Raw genomic sequence first — 17,645 nt, forward strand, 5'->3', positions numbered from 1 at the left:
AAGATTCTAGAGAAAGCTGGTACCACAATACTCCTATTGTTCTATTCTCTAGGCATTCCACACCAAAGGGGTCATGATATGGGGAGGTTATGAATGAGAAAAATAGCTTAATTTGCTAACAGGAGGAGAAACCTTTCTGAGAAAATGAATAGGGGTCAAGTGGTCCAGGGAAGGAATGAAAAAAATGTGATTATAGCAGTTGTTTTCAATCTTTTTCTACAATGTAATAGGTAAGGTTTTGAGAGAGTACTGATATTTTCTTTTTGCCACTATCTCTTACTCCATGTATACAGTTATGCCCTTGGAAACTGTAGTGTGCTCTTTATATCATTAAAAGAGGGGCAAAAGAATAGACTAAAAATGCTAGTTACACTTAATTTCCAAAAATGAAAGTTTCAGATCCTTAGTCCTGAGGATGAACTTGCATTCCTTCAGGTGGCCACCATCACAGATATCCGTCTCATGCTGGGAGAAGCATACACAGTCGAGTGGGACAATGTGAGGGATCTGGAGAAGATAGACTGCTACCCAGATGAGGATGGTGCAACTGAGGCCAAATGCACTGCCCGTGGCTGCATCTGGGAGGTGAGCATGCTGAGGATGTTCCTGGAAACTGGAACCCTTGAAATACAACCTACAATGTTTTTAGCATGGCCCTGTAACCTTGGATTTATTAAAATCCATAGAAAGAAAAGGCTCCAGATGAGTCTGATTTGGATTAAGAAGTGTGAAGTTCAAGAATGTGATGTTTACTGTGCTGTTTGGAGTCCTGGAACTTAAGCCCATGCTTACTTTCTTATAGGCATGAGTGACTGAAGTGATGGCTTTCCCCATATAAATTGACTTATCTATTTGATAACTCCAGATCTCTGCTGATCTAGGATATTGAAATTTTTTTCAGGAATCCAGCTTTTCTGGGGTCCCTTATTGCTACATTGCCAATGAGCTGTACTCAGTCAGCAATGTTCAGAATCACCCAAATGAGGCCACAGCTGACATCTCCTTGAAGGCTTCTGCTTATAGCAATGCCTTTCCCTCTACACCCGTGAATCAACTGCAGCTCCGAGTCATCTACCACAAGAATGAAATGCTGCAGTTCAAGGTAAACACAGTGTGTGCCATCAGGTGTAGACAGGGCCTTTTCAGTTCCATTACTCTGTGAAACCTTGTGTTACAACATTATAAAAAAAGTTTTGTGTTTTTAGTAAGTAGTCGAGAACAATATTCTAATGAAGACAGCAATTAGATGACTGGTAGAACAGTGGAATCTCTCCTAATTTCGAATTTGAGAGAATCACTGTGTCTAAAGAAAATGTTTGGGAGAATGAAACATGGAGAGGGAGCAGAGGAGACTACTAGGAAGGTTGGACAGTTATAGATGAGTTTGGTGTAGGGATAAGAAGGAAGATGGGTAACAGGGGATGTGATTGAGACCTTGAGACCATCTTGGTCAGTCAAATCAACTAAAAGGGGGATATACCTAAGGAATGACTGCCATGTTCATAACATGCAAATGTGTGTGTATGGTTGGTAATGATAATGAAGATTAGGAAATGGAGTAGATTTGTGATTGACAATATAAGAGGAGGAGTATGATTTTGAATAAAATAATAGGAGACAACTTTGAAATACTCATGAAAGCAGTTTCTTTTCCTTCCTTGGTTTAATTAATCAAAGGGACTAGGGATGGACTAGCTATCCTCTTGTTTGTTTCATTATTAGAATGTGAGCTGCTATAAAACAGGGTTTTATCTTCCATGGTGGCGGTATTGGAATCCCACACATAGGCTGATATATAGTGAGTACTCAAATGCTATTGGAATAGTACAAGGCAGTGATCAAGGCAGAGTGGCTTTGCGTAGACTGCCCTTAGAATCTGGGCTCATTCTGGACTTGAGTTCTCCATCTTCTAATGTGTTGTTTTGTGTGTGTGTCCTCACCAGAATGGAGTTGATTGGGTGTGTAGCCTCAACTCACATTCACTAACCATTAGCTATGCAGTAGTTCTCTCCATCATACTCATGTCTTTCTGATCCCACTTTAACACTCTGGTTCTTTTGTTTGTTGTTTCTTTACCTAAATCACCTGCTCTCAGTTTTGTGTTGGTTTATTGCTGTTTAACTTTTAAGATTCAGCCTATATTTCTTCCATGAAACCATCTCACTGTTCCTTCCCTGTAAGAGCAAAGCCCTTCTGCAGAATTTGTGTTAGCTCACATCCTCCAGGAGCGCTGAATTCTTCTTTCTGGTTTACCATGAATTCTTAAGTGTTTCATGACATTAACCTTGGCTTATTCAGTTCCTATCCCTACTATTTACTATTGGATCAACAGTGGTTTGTGGATCCTGAATTATTCAGCTTTATTTAGTTTTTCAGAAGGGATGTTTTTAATTAGAGAAACTTAGCTTTTTTCCACCAAATTTCAAAGGTTTCAGATCTTACACTTATACATCCACACACAAAATAAATGTATCATACGTTTATAAATACCAATTTCAGAATGAACATTTCATGTTAATAGCAGTGTTGAAATGGATGAAGAAATGTTCTAGAGCCTGTAATATTGAGACATGACCCAGATCAAACTATTTAATAGAACCTTGTTCTCTGGTGTGTTGGTTAAGTCCTGTATTGTGAGGTAAAAGAAGAGAAAACCTTCAGCCTGTAGACTATGTAAAATATGCTAAGAGTATGCTGAGGTATTTGTGTCTAGAGTACAATTTTATTCTAAAGCACTCCTTGAAATGACAGCTAACTGTGAATATTTACACTATTAATGTCATGTTTTGACATATTTACATATTATAGATTATCAATTCAGTACAGTTAGGATTTGATGTTTCCATCCTCTAATATTTTGTGAAGTGGTAATTGAACATCATCTCGAGTTATTTTGAATTATATTGTTAGTTATATTGAATTGATAGTTATGCAATTATATTGTTACTTTTGCAATATTGTTATTTATGGTCACTGTCAGCATGCTGGCAAAGCATCATAAAATACATGCCATATTTTTGTCGTTACATTAAATGATTTTCTCCGGCCTAGATCTATGATCCCAACCACAGTCGGTATGAAGTCCCAGTACCTCTGAACATCCCCACTGCTCCATCCAGCACCCCTGAAGGCCGTCTCTATGATGTCCTCATCAAGGAAAATCCATTTGGGATTGAAATTCGCAGGAAGAGTACAGGCACTGTAATGTAAGTGGGTCCTGGTCTGACTTAGAGTTCCTGCTTTCCTAAACATTCCTCACCAGGTTCAATGTCCTTGAAGACGTGGCTCAAAGCATCAGACTGCCCCTGTTCAGATCCATGATGAATTAGTTACCTTTTATGGCTGTGATAAAAAGCCCCAACCAAGACAACTTATAGACGAGTTTGTGTTCATTGCTTCAGAGTGTTGGAGTCCATGATGGTGAAGTGGAAGCAGGCAACAGACAGGGCAGCAGGAACAGCTGAGAGCTCACATCTTGAACTTCAAACAGGAAACAGAAAGCAAACTGTGTGTGAGCCTTTCAACTCCAAAGTCTGTCCCAGATGACATACTTCCTCCACCAAGGCCACACCTCCCAATATTACCAAATAGTGCCCAAAAGGGGAAAATTATTTAAATACCTAAGACTATGGGGGATATCTCATCTAACCACTGTACATGAGGAAGTGATTTTTGTTCTTAGAGGAAATCTTTAGTACTAGTGATCAATAAGGCAGTTACAGGTGTGTGGGAATTATTGAATGATTATTTACTGAGTTTCTTCCGGATATTAGGTGATCTTCTTGTACAGTGGTCATAGACAGGTGTGCTATTTTTTCCATTAAAGGAAGTTAAATTATACTATGAAGAAGAATTTGATAAAACAACAACTGCTATGCTGGAAAAATCAGGGAAATGAGATTATTTGCAGACGTAGATACCATGATCTGAGATTGTGTCTCTGAGGGTGAGGTGATGGTAAATAGAACCAATTTTAGGAGAGGTCCTGAAGGGAGTTCTGGGTAAAGGAACACTTGTGATAGAATGATATATGTCATGAGCTAGAGGAAATTTATCAGTTACAATAGAGAGATTCCCTTGAGGTGACTAAGAGTATGAATGTGGGAGACATAGGAGGGATGTTAGGTAGGACTTAGAACAAGAACAGCCCTGGAGGTTCCAAGGGAGGCTCTCGGGAGAGATGAGCAGGCATGTGAGCAGGAGTGTGAGGTGGTATGAGGTGCTCATAAAGCAGCCCTGGATAGCTGTAGGAAGTGGAGCATCAGGGGTCAAGAGCAGAAGACACAGTGAGTTTGGAGTGGTAAGGTGATAAAAATAATTGGACATGGATGTGGACAACAATAAAGGGAAGCAGTGATACAATGTAGGGGATTTAATGGTGACTTGGGCCAATAGCAATGGTGACTATTTATTTTAGCCAGTATCCTTGCTTGTTTTGCTTGGGAGAGACCCTGTTTCTGATTGTTTGTGAAAATGGAGGGCTCTGTTGTCCTCACAGAGACAGCTGCTGGAAACTACCAGGGAGCTGATTTCCTTTTGCAAATGTTCCTTTTCCTTCTGCAGCTGGGACTCTCAGCTCCTCGGCTTCACCTTCAATGACATGTTCATCCGCATCTCCACCCGCCTGCCCTCCACATACATCTATGGCTTTGGGGAAACTGAGCACACAACCTTCAAGATAGACTTGAACTGGCACACATGGGGCATGTTTTCCAGGGATGAGCCCCCGGGGGTAAGGACAGGGCATTGGTGTCCGTGTTCTGTCTCCTCTATCCACACTGTGTGCTTTGTGATGTTTTTTCAGGACTCTACATGATTGTCAACTTCTACTGCTAGGCTAATGGAGATCTTTTTAAGTTCCCCTTTCCTCTGCTGTTCTTACTAGAAGAAGATTGACTCAACGTAGCAATCAAATTTCTCTTGAGTTTCTTTCCCATGCACACAGTCTCCTAACCTCCTTTTCCCTTTGCCTCTCAGTACAAGAAGAATTCCTATGGTGTCCACCCTTACTACATGGGTCTAGAGGAGGATGGCAATGCCCATGGAGTCCTTCTGATGAACAGCAATGCCATGGGTAGGACGAACCTCTGTCCTCTTATTGTATGCCAATGATTCTGAAATTGCCTTAGAATATATTTGACTTAGCTGTCACCATAGACAAAATTATAGTCTTTATGGAATGATTTTCCCATTCATTGACCCTTTATGTATATTTTAATTACTATAATCTACCCAAATTTTATTAGCAATGCAGTTAGTTGAGATCTTTTTTTGACTTCTTCAATTCTATACGTACCTACTTCTGAATATCAGTTGTCAGTATGTTACAGTTGAATAGAGAGAAGGTGGGGATTCCAGGGTTAAAATTCTCAACAGGAAGGATTTCATCATGTTGACATTTTCTTGTGTTTTCAGATGTGACATTCCAGCCCCTGCCTGCCCTAACATACAGGACCACAGGGGGCATTCTGGACTTCTATGTGTTCTTGGGCCCAACTCCAGAGCTTGTCACTCAGCAATACACAGAGGTAGGAAGGAAAGCATTTTTGAAATATGTGTGTTGTATATGTGTGTGTACATACACTCATAACGTGTTCCAACCCTAATATACAGGATTAGCATATAATATAACTGTCATATGGTACCTGAATTTGATAGTCTTTCTCTGGAAGAGTTATAATATGGAATATGGGAGAGTGGATATGTTCCCGTAACTATTAAAATTATGTTTTCTTCAACTATTGCAGTGTATCAGATTATTTTTGGTAACTAGTGGTGGGCTAGTGTGGTGGTGGAGCAACGGTAGTAGTGATTTTGATGGTGTGGTGAGGGATGGTGATATTGAATGTAGTGGCAGTACTATTGATGAAAGTTATTGTGAGGATGTTGACTGTTATGGTGATAATGGTAGAGAGGATGATAGGACATGAGGTGATCATGAAAGTGATTGTAGAAGAATTGATGCTGGGAGCTGAGAAAGTGAGGTTCATGTTAGTGATGGTGGTTGTGGGTATGGTGATGTTTTGGTATTAGCGTTGTTGGTAATGATGCTTATGTATGTGGTGGCAATGAGAGTTATCATGATGGAAAATGTTACATCATCACATTGTCACATCGGTTACAGAATGGTGACAGAGACAATGACTGTATTGGTGGTGGTGACAGTCATAATCATGGGGAATAACAACATTGTTGGTGACAACATCAGCAAACTTGTATGAAATATCTAGCCTGTATATTACTTAGTGCATGTAGAGGGTGTTACACCTACTAAGTTACTCAGTGAAACCAACATGAGATAGCTCCTACACTTAGCTTTGATTGACAGGTAAAGAAACAACACAGACATGTCACATAACTGCCCAAGGTCACACAATCAGCAAGACCTAGAGACTGTATTAGAAGTTAGCTGTTTCCCCTTTTGTTGTGTGTTTTTAGTATCTAAATTATATATCTAGGAATCTGAATAAAAGCAGGTTTTTCAGTAATCCTGAAAAATGTGCTCTGAGAAGCTGTAGGTTTTCTGTAGTGTGTCCCAGGAGCTCCACACACCCCTCCACTTACTCTCTGGGTTTGAATTTGGTGTTAAATTGGGTAAAATATTCTGACTTCATATCCAGTTTCCATCCAACTTCTCCTCTAACATTCTAACACTTTCTATTTTCTAGTTGATAGGTCGGCCTGTGATGGTACCTTACTGGTCCCTGGGATTCCAGCTGTGTCGCTATGGATATGAGAATGATGCTGAGATCTCCAGCTTGTATGATGATATGGTGGCTAAGCAGATCCCCTATGTACGTATGTCTGTTGGGGATTTGTTTGTCAGATTTAAGTGTGTTTTTAAAATGACACACTGTATTTTCTCATGTCATGTCACACTGAGCCTAGAGCATCCACAGTGATTCAGGGGAGACCATTGCCCTCATAACAGTGGTGCCTTAGAAAACGAAGAGGAGCTAAGGTCTCCTATACCAGGCTTTCCTCTGCTTTTTGACTGACTTCAATATACTTGATTATACTGTCCTTAGTGACATGACAATTAAACCCCACTCCAATACCAGTTTTGTTTAATTAAGGAAACTTAAACCTATTTCACTGAACCAGTCCTCTGTGTGAATTGCTTTCTTGGGCTCAACACAACACAATGCTCTCCATCCTGGAATCCTGTATTGAGTTTGTAGTGAAATCACATATAGGATCAGCCACATTCACTTCAAAGCCAGAGGTCCAATAACCATAAATTATTTTGTCACCCTTTGTGTCTGTTTTGTACATATTTTTCTAGGTTGCATTAGTGCAATGTGCTTTCTGTAACAAAGCAGTTCTCAACTTGTGAGTTGTGACCTTTTGGGGGGGAGTCAGACAGCCTATTCACATCTAAGACCATTGGAAATCATGGATATTTACATTATAAATCATGAGAGTAACAAAATTACAGTTACGAAGCAGCAACAAAAATAATTTTATGAACGGGGCTTACCACATCATGAGGAACGAACTGTATTAAAGTTTCTCAGCATCAGGAAGGTTGAGAACCACTGTTGTAATAGAACATCTCATTGAGAGCTCTGCATTTGATCATCTCCAACACTGGGTCCTCTACAGTGAGGACAGTTTTTGTTTTGATTCTTTTATAGTGGACCTATGATTGTATTATACACAGAGTGAATATTTGACATTATTTTCAATGAACACACATCACTGATCTCCGGACACACTCATAGAGAAAGTCAAAGCACTTTTTCCTATTGTAATTTTATTTATATTTTTACACAGTGTTTTTAGGTTTTAATTTTTTTTTTCTGTGTAGTTTTAGTGCCTGTCCTGGATCTCACTCTGTAGAGCAGGCTGGCCTTGAACTCACAGAGCTCCACCTGGCTCTGCCTCCCTTGTGTTGGTATTAAAGGTGTGTACCACCACTGCCCAACTTCAGCTGTTTTTAGTTATGTTTTATAATAGCTTGTACAGATAGGTTGCGATATTCATCGTACATTTTTTTGTTGATGTTGAAATGATTTTTTTTCTGTTTTTGAGTCAAATATTTAAAAATCAGTGAATACCCAAGGATTGAAAGCTATAATATGGCATATCTAGCAGTTGAAATTGCTAGAAGCAAGCTGTGGTAACTGCTAGAGTCTGAACTTTCCAACCAGCAGCCACACTTTCTTATACCATCCACAGGACGTGCAGTACTCAGACATCGACTACATGGAGAGGCAGCTGGACTTCACCCTCAGCCCCAAGTTCTCTGGGTTTCCAGACCTGATCAATCGCATGAAGGGCAATGGGATGCGGGTCATCCTCATTCTGGTTAGTTTGTGTGAATGTGTAGGCTGTGCTTGAGACAATGGATGGGCTTGATGGGGATCACCTTAGACTGCCTGTCCTCTCCTGTTTCAGGAGAGAAATAAAGGTGTAATTAGTATAAGTGTATTTCTGCAAGTCAGGAAACGCTACAGTGAAATTTCAACTGGGGACTTTCCCTTCTTTGTAATCCTCAGTCTGAACTTTCACCTGCCTTGTGCTCTGATCGCAGGACCCAGCCATTTCTGGCAATGAGACACAGCCCTATCCTGCCTTCACCCGGGGTGTGGAAAATGATGTCTTCATCAGATATCCCAATAATGGAGACATTGTCTGGGGAAAGGTATGAGCTTTGTGTTGATCCAGCAAGACTTACCCTGGGCCAGGCACTGTGTTAGTGTGTCTGTGGGTGTGGTTTTTACTCTTTGTTTTTTGTCTCTGAATTTCTGCCATTCATTTTATAATCAATATTTATTGATTATTGATAACAATTAAGCAATTTGTAGAATCTTATTTGATCATTTTTCTGCTCACAGGTCTGGCCTGATTACCCTGATATTGTTGTGGACCCCTCTCTAGACTGGGACAGTCAAGTGGAGGTAAATGTCCCTCATGGAGGTTAATTAAGTCAGGAAACAAGAAATACCGGTGCCTGGCAGTGGACTTGGCATGAAAACACACTTAGAACCTGTGTCCTTCCTGTCGTTTTTTTTTTCTCCTGATGATCTTATATACACATTTTGTTTCCAATTCATATCTAACTTTCTACTTTGATATCAGTATTGTTGTTATTGAGATTTAAAACAAAAAAAGTTAGGTGAGATGTCCATGCTTATCATGGCACAACTGTGATTTGAAACCCAATTCTGTCTAAATCCAAGGTCCCACGGATGTTCAAGTAGATGATGCCTCTAAGAATAATATTTTTTTTGATGAATTAAGGTACCTGTTATTTCTTTGGATATTGCTTTTTGATAGGGTGTGTAGCCTTTCTATTTGGTGTTTGACTTTTTTTATTGCATTCCTTATGATTGCAGACAGCCTTTTCTGCCATTATAGTTATAAATCCTGTCTGACTTACATTGTCGCATGTCTCCCATCTTTGCTTTTACCTTGTTGCTACTGCCTTGTATTATACATTTGCTCTCTACTGGGAATAGATTTTTTTCTTATAATGTCTCCAATATTACATGCTCCTTCAACTATATATTTTTCACAACATCAGTAAACTTTTGTGGTTTAGGAGAATTTTACTCTATTTACCCAATATATGAACACAACTCATTTCTCTGTTGTGAATTGTGGTTATAATGTCTGTGAGTAGGATTCTAAGAGTATGAAAGGGCTCTGTGGAGAGCCACTGATTGGCCTGGCTTCTCCTCTCTCCTCTCTAGAAGCAGTGACTCTTTGTAGACAGGGATTACATCCATTTATGTATAACCTATGCATCTTTCCTAGAGGAGTTGGGAAGTGAGAGAGATGGAGGCTATTTAGGCCTCTACTCTGGTGGATTAGATGAAGAATCTGCTCTCTGTGTAGTCAGAGAATGGTGTAACAAATGGTGTTTACAAATTATCACATTCAAGGATCAGTTAGGTAAATGTACTAATTGAAATAGTCACAAACCATAGCCATTATGAGATCAAGCACTAGATACTCAGAAGATCATTAACAAGGGCCCCTTTGCAGAACTCTTTCTTTACAATGTTTTATTCCAGCTAGTGTTCTAGGGTAGAGGAGAAAGCTCTGGCACAGCTGCCATAGAGCACTAAGAATCATAAAACACAGGATAATGATGCCCAGATACCTGGTGTTGATCACTGGGCCTCTGCAAGCAAACTGCAATACCCATGCTTGTGGCTATCCTGCTTGGCTATTAGAACATGTATCTTTATTTTCTGGTACTACATAAAGCAGAACAAGTAGAAACTAACTTAAGCAGGTTTCAAACACTGTTCAAAATTATTCAAACTCAGTTCAAGGTTGTTTTCTCTTGTTATTATGTAATTGTATCTATCTATCTATCTATCTATCTATCTATCTATATATCTATCTATCTATCATCTATGTATCTATGTATGTATCTATGTATCTATGTATCTATCTATGTATCTATCTATCCATCCATCCATCCATTCATCCATCCATCATCTCCAATCTCTCATTTATTATTTTGTGAGGATTTAAGCAGAATAGGTAGCTTCCTAATCTCTCCATCAGTTGTCAAAGAAGATAACTTGCATTTGGTGGTCCAGGCAGCCCATGTAGGCACATGAACATGTCAAGTCCTTTTAAAAGGGCCTTGTAGTCCCTATATTAATGATTGCATGAATGAACAGTTCCTTCTGGATACAGTGATGCTACTCTGGACTGTCCTCCCTCCATGCCACTTAAGGAATTTGGGCTTTTCCTCCTTCGGGGCAGTGGCTAGAAGTAGGACTGGAATGTTGGAGTAAATGTTGCCTGTTACCACAAATGCCAATGAGCAGAATCAGGAACTCTGCACTTATCAGCTGCACTTTATTCAAAAGGCAGTCAATCAGGAATGCAGAAACTTATCATCCACACAATCTGTCTTCCCCTCTCATCTCCAACAGGCACATCTTTGGGGAATGGAAGCAAAGGCAGCCAGACATTCCAAATTCTATGCCTCTGGTCAGGTGGCCAGGTTCTTCTGTATTTTCCCTCATTATGATCCCTCTCTATATGTCAGGGCTCATGTACTCCCAAGGCCACTAAGCCTTCCATTTGTCTGGAGGTGTCCACTAGAACAAACAAATTAGTTCAGCATATGAGGTGTGTGCTGAGCTAGTTAAATTGTGTGCACACAGATTCCTGTCTATAATATGAAGTGCAAATGTGCTCTTACACATTAAGACAAGGTTGACTTGATTTACAGTTACATCCTACAGGGGATACAATTCTGACTCACACATAGCTGATAATGTCTGTATAATCTGATACTCCATCTACCCTTTCCCATATCCCATGTTTCAGACTTAGTGTGAGCTGAGTCTCTCTGTTTCTGGTGGAGGGTTCTCTTTGTTAGTAGTGTCATAATTTCTATTTCCAATTTTAGTAGATACAATGCCTCTGTATCACCATTATGATGTGTTGCACCCCCGCTCCCCGTGAAGCAGTGATGCATGCTGATCCATTTCTGATCCATTCTTCAACATCTTCTCTTGTTCTGTTTCTGGTCCTGTGAGTTCTTACATAATGGACTCTTCTCTGGTGTGTGTAAGCAATATAGTGCCCTAGGAAAGTCTTGCTGTTATTCCTTACCACCCCATTATTTACTTCCTGACACTTTCAGTTCTGTGAAGAACTTAAAAGAGGCTTTTTGTTGAGACTCAGCAAGGACTGAAATGTCCCACAATAAATAACAGGGAGAAGTATAGAGACTTTATGGATATTTGCTCTTGCTGAGTGGCAGAAATTCACAAGTAGACAGAGAGTATGGATTATTATTGATCTATTATTTTCTCCAATTCTATTAAACACTGAAGAGAATATGAAGATCAACTTGAAAATACAAGAAAAAAACTTTGCTCTTAAAAAGTATAACATGTAGTCAAGGAGCAATACATTGGACATACTTTTCCAGTAAGATGTAGACAATGTTTTTATGATTTGGGGGAAAAGGAAGTGAAATCAAAGTGGAAGCTCCCCCCACCCAAAGTCCCCCCACTTCATATTGCACATGGCTGAAAGTGTCCTCTGATTTTACAGTCACAGCAAACAGAGAGCCATACTAGTTAGTCCAAGATCAGAAACATGCAATCAAATCCAACCTCATTCCCAGTGTGAATGTTCCCTGAACGCTTTTATCCAACCTGATACCCTTCACCTAACGTCTGACCTTTCAGCTAAGGCTCACATGACTTCTACCTTGCCTCATCAGTCCTTAAGATATGATGACACAATTTGACGGAAATCCATTGCATGAGTTAGTGAGTGCAGTATTAGATCACTCCCACTCCTGTGGAGAAGGAAGAGAAATTCATTGAATGTTTTTCAGAATTACAGTAGGTGTTATTCTGGGCTTTTTTTTTATCTGTGTTTTACAGTTTTCTAAGATAATGCTTATCCAAATATCTGCTATATACTTGGTTCATATTATCATCATCTACCACCATGTAGTATAAGACTTTGCATGAACCGTGTTCATATTAGATGCATGTCTGCTGCTTAATATAATCATTTATGACAAATAACAAATAATCATTATTTAACAGCAATACCGAGCTTATGTGGCCTTCCCAGACTTTTTCCGTGATTCAACTGCCACATGGTGGAAAAAGGAGATTCAAGAACTCTACACGAACACATTGGAACCAGAGAAGAGCTTGAAGTTTGATGGCCTGTGGATTGTAAGTGTGTGCACATCAGTTTACTTGGATAGAGGAAAGGAGTGGTGTGTGTATATGTGTGTGCACATGTGCGTGGGCACCCGTGCGTGTGCATGTTTGTGCATCTTCCTGTACCTTAATTTTTAAAAATATTTACCATTTATTTCATTTGTATGAATGTTTTGTCTATATGTATGCACTATTTTGTCTATATGTAATGTATGTATGTACATGATGTGTGTGCCTAGTGCTCATGTAGGTCAGAAGAAGGTGTCAGATCTGGAGCTGGAGTTACAGATGGTTGTGAGCCACCATGTGGATGCTGGGAGCCCAGCAATAGCAACAAGTGCTCTTAAGAACTGAGAGATCTCTGCAGCCCATCTACCTGTGTGTGTCTTAACATATTAATAGAATAATATCCGTTCCAGGCTATAGAGATGCACAATGTACTCCTTCTACCAGGTGTGGAATAGCGTTCATCCTCTCCACATCTGGTCTTTACCTGAAGCTCCTTCTCTAAGATCTCAAATGTCATTATCAGAAATCTCTTGGAACTTGGCCCCCCAAGGGAACTTTCCCTATAGAGATCATTTGTTCTTTATAGCCTGATTCCCCAGCAGTTGAAGATCTTCCCTGTGCAGGTGTCCAGAGATAACTGGATGTTTAATGCTTTTATTCATGCTATTTTCTTAACTCTGAATTTACAGGCTCTGATTACATTTAAATAGAAATAATGTTTCTGACATTTGTAGGATATGAATGAACCTTCCAGCTTTGTGAATGGAGCAGCTCCTTCGGGCTGCAGTGATGCTACTCTGAACCGTCCACCCTACATGCCACGTAAGGAATTTGGGCCTGCTCCTCCTGTGCAGCACTATCTGGAAGCAGAACTGAATGCTGGAGTAAATGTTGCCTATCACCAAAATGCCATTGAGGAGAGGCAGGAACTGAAATCCATTGTACTTTATTCAGAGGCAGGCAGGCTGGGAATGCAGAGGATTAACATCTCCCCAATCAACCTTCCCCTCTCTAGCTAGCACATTTTAGGAAATGTGTGCTGAGCCAGTCAAAACGTGTACATGCAGATTCATTTCTACGTAAGGAAATTTCTACTGTGCTCCTATAGTATAAATAATTAACCCTCTCTATCCAGTCATCAGGGGTTACCTGTTTATCAATGGTAGGTTCTCATAGTTTCTGTGGTTTAATGGGGCTGAAGATAAAGAACAGGAAAGCCGTTTACCCAATTCTGTGTGTGTAGGATTGAGGAGACATTAGGCAAATTTCTCAAATTTGTCTAGATGATTCTCAACAGTATTAATGTCTCTGAAGCCTTCTCACTGTAAAATGTCTTAGCTATCCAGTTTTATGAGAATGCATCCACCTGCATTATCTTTGTAATCAATGATTGGAAAAAGTTGCTTCCCATTATCATGGAGCCAGTTGACTTTAAGGTTCTATTTGTGTTTATGCCTTTGCTGTCAGTGAATGAAAACCCAGTGTTCTGTTGCCTCCTTTATCTTATTAAGTGAACCAGCAATGGAAATCATACGCAGGCTCCTTACATCTCAGCTCAGAGCACTGTACTGAGTTGACGCTAAGCAGGGGAGAGATATCAGATTAGTCTTAAGTCGTGGAGTTAAATCCATTAATAGGAGGTCAGGAATGAGAAAAATCAGAACTGTTTTTCACCGTCTTAACCCTTCCCTCAGATCTGGAAGCCAGGGACAGGGGTCTGAGCAGCAAGACCCTGTGCATGGAGAGTGAGCAGATGCTTCCGGGTGGCTCCCGGTTACGGCACTATGATGTGCACAGCCTTTACGGGTGGTCCCAGACCAGACCCACCTACGAGTGAGTGACCCTCTCCTTCTACTTCCTCTCCTTCTACTTCCTCTACCTCTGTGATGGGTGTTGTAGCTCCTCTACTTTTCCATTCATTTTCCCATCCCCAGGGGTCCGTATAATATAATTGTAAAAACTGTGTGACAATTCTTATTTGGTAAGCAACCTCTCCTTAACCATGGAGCCAGCTGTGTGAGGCAATCAATAGTTCTCTTGACTGTACCCACAGGCACCCTGAAAGTCATCGTGCAGTGTAGGCAGTACTGTGGTATCATTGGTGGCAAGAGGACAAGGTAACTGAGGGCTAGAAAGCTTGCCTCTTTGTGTTGAAAGTGCGTTGTCTCTTTAGGTGTTGGTTTTTCTTTGGCTACTCATGTTGGATAGTCAATTGGTCTTTTGTTGAAGTAGCTAGGCATACTCACAAGGGAGCCAACAGAAAAATAATTCCCTCATACAGAATATCAAGTATGGGCAAATAAATAGCCTCATCCTGTGACTGCTTTCTATTTGGGGAGAAACCAATGAATTGTCACATGGTGAGATACTTTGAAAACAACTGTGCAAAGGCCTGACCACTGTTAATATCCTCATTAACCAACGAGACCTCCTGTAAAGGGTCATTTTTATATTCCTTCTAGTCACACAAGATATATTTTTGTCATGATGTCCTAAGAGCAAGGGCTCTGGGGAGGACCTTCTGTTGATTTCCTTCCCCTTTCCTGCCTTTAATTTTCCTCCTTGTTTCTCCACCAGAGCTGTGCAGGAGGTGACAGGAGAGAGAGGGGTCGTCATCACCCGCTCCACATTCCCCTCTTCTGGACGCTGGGCAGGACACTGGCTGGGAGACAACACAGCTGCCTGGGACCAGCTGGGGAAATCCATCATTGGTGTGTGGGTTGTGCCCAGGGGCCTCTGCTGGCTGTGGGTGGAGTGGGGAGTAGGGTCCTTGGTGAAGGGGGAGGGGCAGGCAGAGAATGAGTGCCTGTCCTGACCCTGCTGCATCTCTCCTTGCAGGCATGATGGAGTTCAGTCTCTTTGGCATCTCCTATGTAAGTGTCCTTGCATGCTCCTCCCCCTCCCGAGGAAGGTGGCCTCATCTCTCAAAAGCTCCCAGAGCTCACTTTGTTTGTTGTTGTTTCAGACTGGGTCAGACATCTGTGGGTTCTTTCAAGATGCTGAGTATGAGATGTGTGTGCGCTGGATGCAGCTGGGTGCATTTTACCCCTTCTCCAGGAACCACAACACCATTGGGACGAGGGTAGGATGTCAGCTTCCTCACATATATTATGTAACTGGAAATGCTACCTCAGTTTCTGAGTTCAATCCTGCTGCCTGTTTTCCCTGGAATGCCATCAAATCATTAATCCTTTTCCTGTAAACTGTCTTCAGTTTCAGTAATACTTTGATGACGTTTTGCTTTAGGGACTATTTTATACTATACCTCATGAAGAATGTCCTGTCAATTTTTTTCTGGTAAAATTTTGGTGATCTTTACCAGTTCATTAAGAGTATTCTAGGATTCCTAGTCATTATTTTCTAAACTTTATGGTATGTTAGGTTGTGATATAGTTCAAACAGGCCTTCAATGATCTTCTTGAACTCCTTAATTGTCTCTGGAGGACTTTGAACACTTTTCTTCTCCTGCTTTAGAGACAAGACCCTGTGTCCTGGGATGAAACCTTTGAGAATATTTCCAGAAGTGTGCTAGAGACCAGATATACCCTGTTGCCATATCTCTACACCTTGATGTACAAGGCCCACACGGAGGGCAGCACCGTTGTGCGGCCTCTTCTCCATGAGTGAGTGTCGAGCTGGGATGCTGTTGAATGATGGGGAATGCATTTAACCTGTAAGGAGGGAGCTGATGAAAGAATTTTTCCACTCTGAATGTTTGACTCTTTTTTTTGCCAAGGATGTCCTGGTATGGACCATACTTTATCAGTCCTTCCTTCTGTGCTCTGCTTGACGCAAGTCTTGTATGAAAGACCACCTATTGAATAAAAAAAACATTAGAGAAGAGTCAACATTCCATAGCATTATTTTCTCCATATGACCTTGCTTTATTTTTATTTTGTTATGTAACTCTAGGCCATCATTTGTTCCAGGTCACCTCGATGAGCACTCCAGTAAAGATTTAAGAGCAAAAAGCATGTTTGCATTTAAATGTGGGATGATAAAGAAATGGTTTCTCCATAAGTACATTTCTTGACAGTTTCTGAAGTTTTGGAGGCATGGTACATAGGATGATGTGGGGTATTTAATCTTCATTATTCTGTGCAGAGAGTGCTGGAGGCAGAGGACACATAGGATCTCTGATATGGGTCTTAACTCAAGTATTTCTTCAGGGCATTAAGCGAAAATATCCTCTTCAGGTCTGATTGTGACACCTTCAATTCCCTTTTCAGGTTTGTGGCAGACCGTGAGACCTGGAATATAGACAAACAGTTCCTCCTGGGTCCAGCCTTCCTGGTCAGCCCTGTGCTAGAGCCCGTGAGTATGGAGACCTCTGAGAATTGGAGGATCCCAATGGCTAGATTGAGAGAATTTGGAGAAGGAAGTCTGGTGTGACACAGATCTGGAGACTGGGTTTCTTATTTTACATCCGTCTCTTATGGTCCTTCAGTGTAGGATTCTATATCTTGGGTTTTCTGCCCTCAAATCCTTCTTTACATTAGCCCAATAATTCCAGTTTAGAGAATAGTCAAAATGAAAATAGCTTCATTGTTTATTTGAACATATTGTTTTTCCACTGATTAAAATGAAATGTGTAGGTAGGTACAGGTGTGGGAAGTAGTGTAAAGATTCTTTATAGCCTCCGTCATTTTTAACTGATACGTTCAAAACTGCTTGCAGCAATACGTCATCAACTTGTGCCTGCTGGTAGCTAGCTCTTTGCTGCCTTCTATAAGTGGTTACACGTGCAGCAAGAGACATTTTATCATTTCTTCTGTACCTAGATGGGCATTTAACTAAACAGAGAAGCTATTTAGATCACCTCCAAATACTTTTGAACCTGCAGACATGTTTTCTTCTGCTCTATACCTAACCTGGGGTATGTGTCTTTAGGGAAGTATGAGTAAGGCTTCAAGCATGAGGTTGTCATTGTCTTTGAAGTCATGTTCCCCAAAGGGCCTTAGTGAAGGTGCT

At 40.7% G+C, this 17,645-nt stretch overlaps 1 protein-coding gene across 1 annotated transcript in view; it reads left to right on the forward strand.

Annotated features, from left to right (window-relative positions):
• The window catches only part of Mgam (maltase-glucoamylase), a 253,858-nt gene that overhangs the window by 96,525 nt on the left and 139,688 nt on the right, over nt 1-17,645 (forward strand). Inside the window, exons 70-87 of the mRNA XM_052721491.1 lie at nt 436-585; nt 902-1,102; nt 3,052-3,206; nt 4,564-4,732; nt 4,978-5,074; nt 5,416-5,528; nt 6,669-6,794; nt 8,182-8,310; nt 8,537-8,647; nt 8,841-8,903; nt 12,543-12,677; nt 13,409-13,496; nt 14,369-14,507; nt 15,252-15,385; nt 15,513-15,547; nt 15,640-15,756; nt 16,149-16,297; nt 16,904-16,988. Coding sequence (XP_052577451.1) covers nt 436-585; nt 902-1,102; nt 3,052-3,206; nt 4,564-4,732; nt 4,978-5,074; nt 5,416-5,528; nt 6,669-6,794; nt 8,182-8,310; nt 8,537-8,647; nt 8,841-8,903; nt 12,543-12,677; nt 13,409-13,496; nt 14,369-14,507; nt 15,252-15,385; nt 15,513-15,547; nt 15,640-15,756; nt 16,149-16,297; nt 16,904-16,988 — 2,196 coding nt within the window. The remainder of the gene's footprint in view (nt 1-435; nt 586-901; nt 1,103-3,051; nt 3,207-4,563; nt 4,733-4,977; nt 5,075-5,415; nt 5,529-6,668; nt 6,795-8,181; nt 8,311-8,536; nt 8,648-8,840; nt 8,904-12,542; nt 12,678-13,408; nt 13,497-14,368; nt 14,508-15,251; nt 15,386-15,512; nt 15,548-15,639; nt 15,757-16,148; nt 16,298-16,903; nt 16,989-17,645) is intronic.

This window comes from Peromyscus californicus, unplaced genomic scaffold (assembly GCF_007827085.1).
Source record: "Peromyscus californicus insignis strain IS unplaced genomic scaffold, ASM782708v3 Scaffold_6__1_contigs__length_162567912, whole genome shotgun sequence".
NCBI lineage: Eukaryota > Metazoa > Chordata > Mammalia > Rodentia > Cricetidae > Peromyscus > Peromyscus californicus.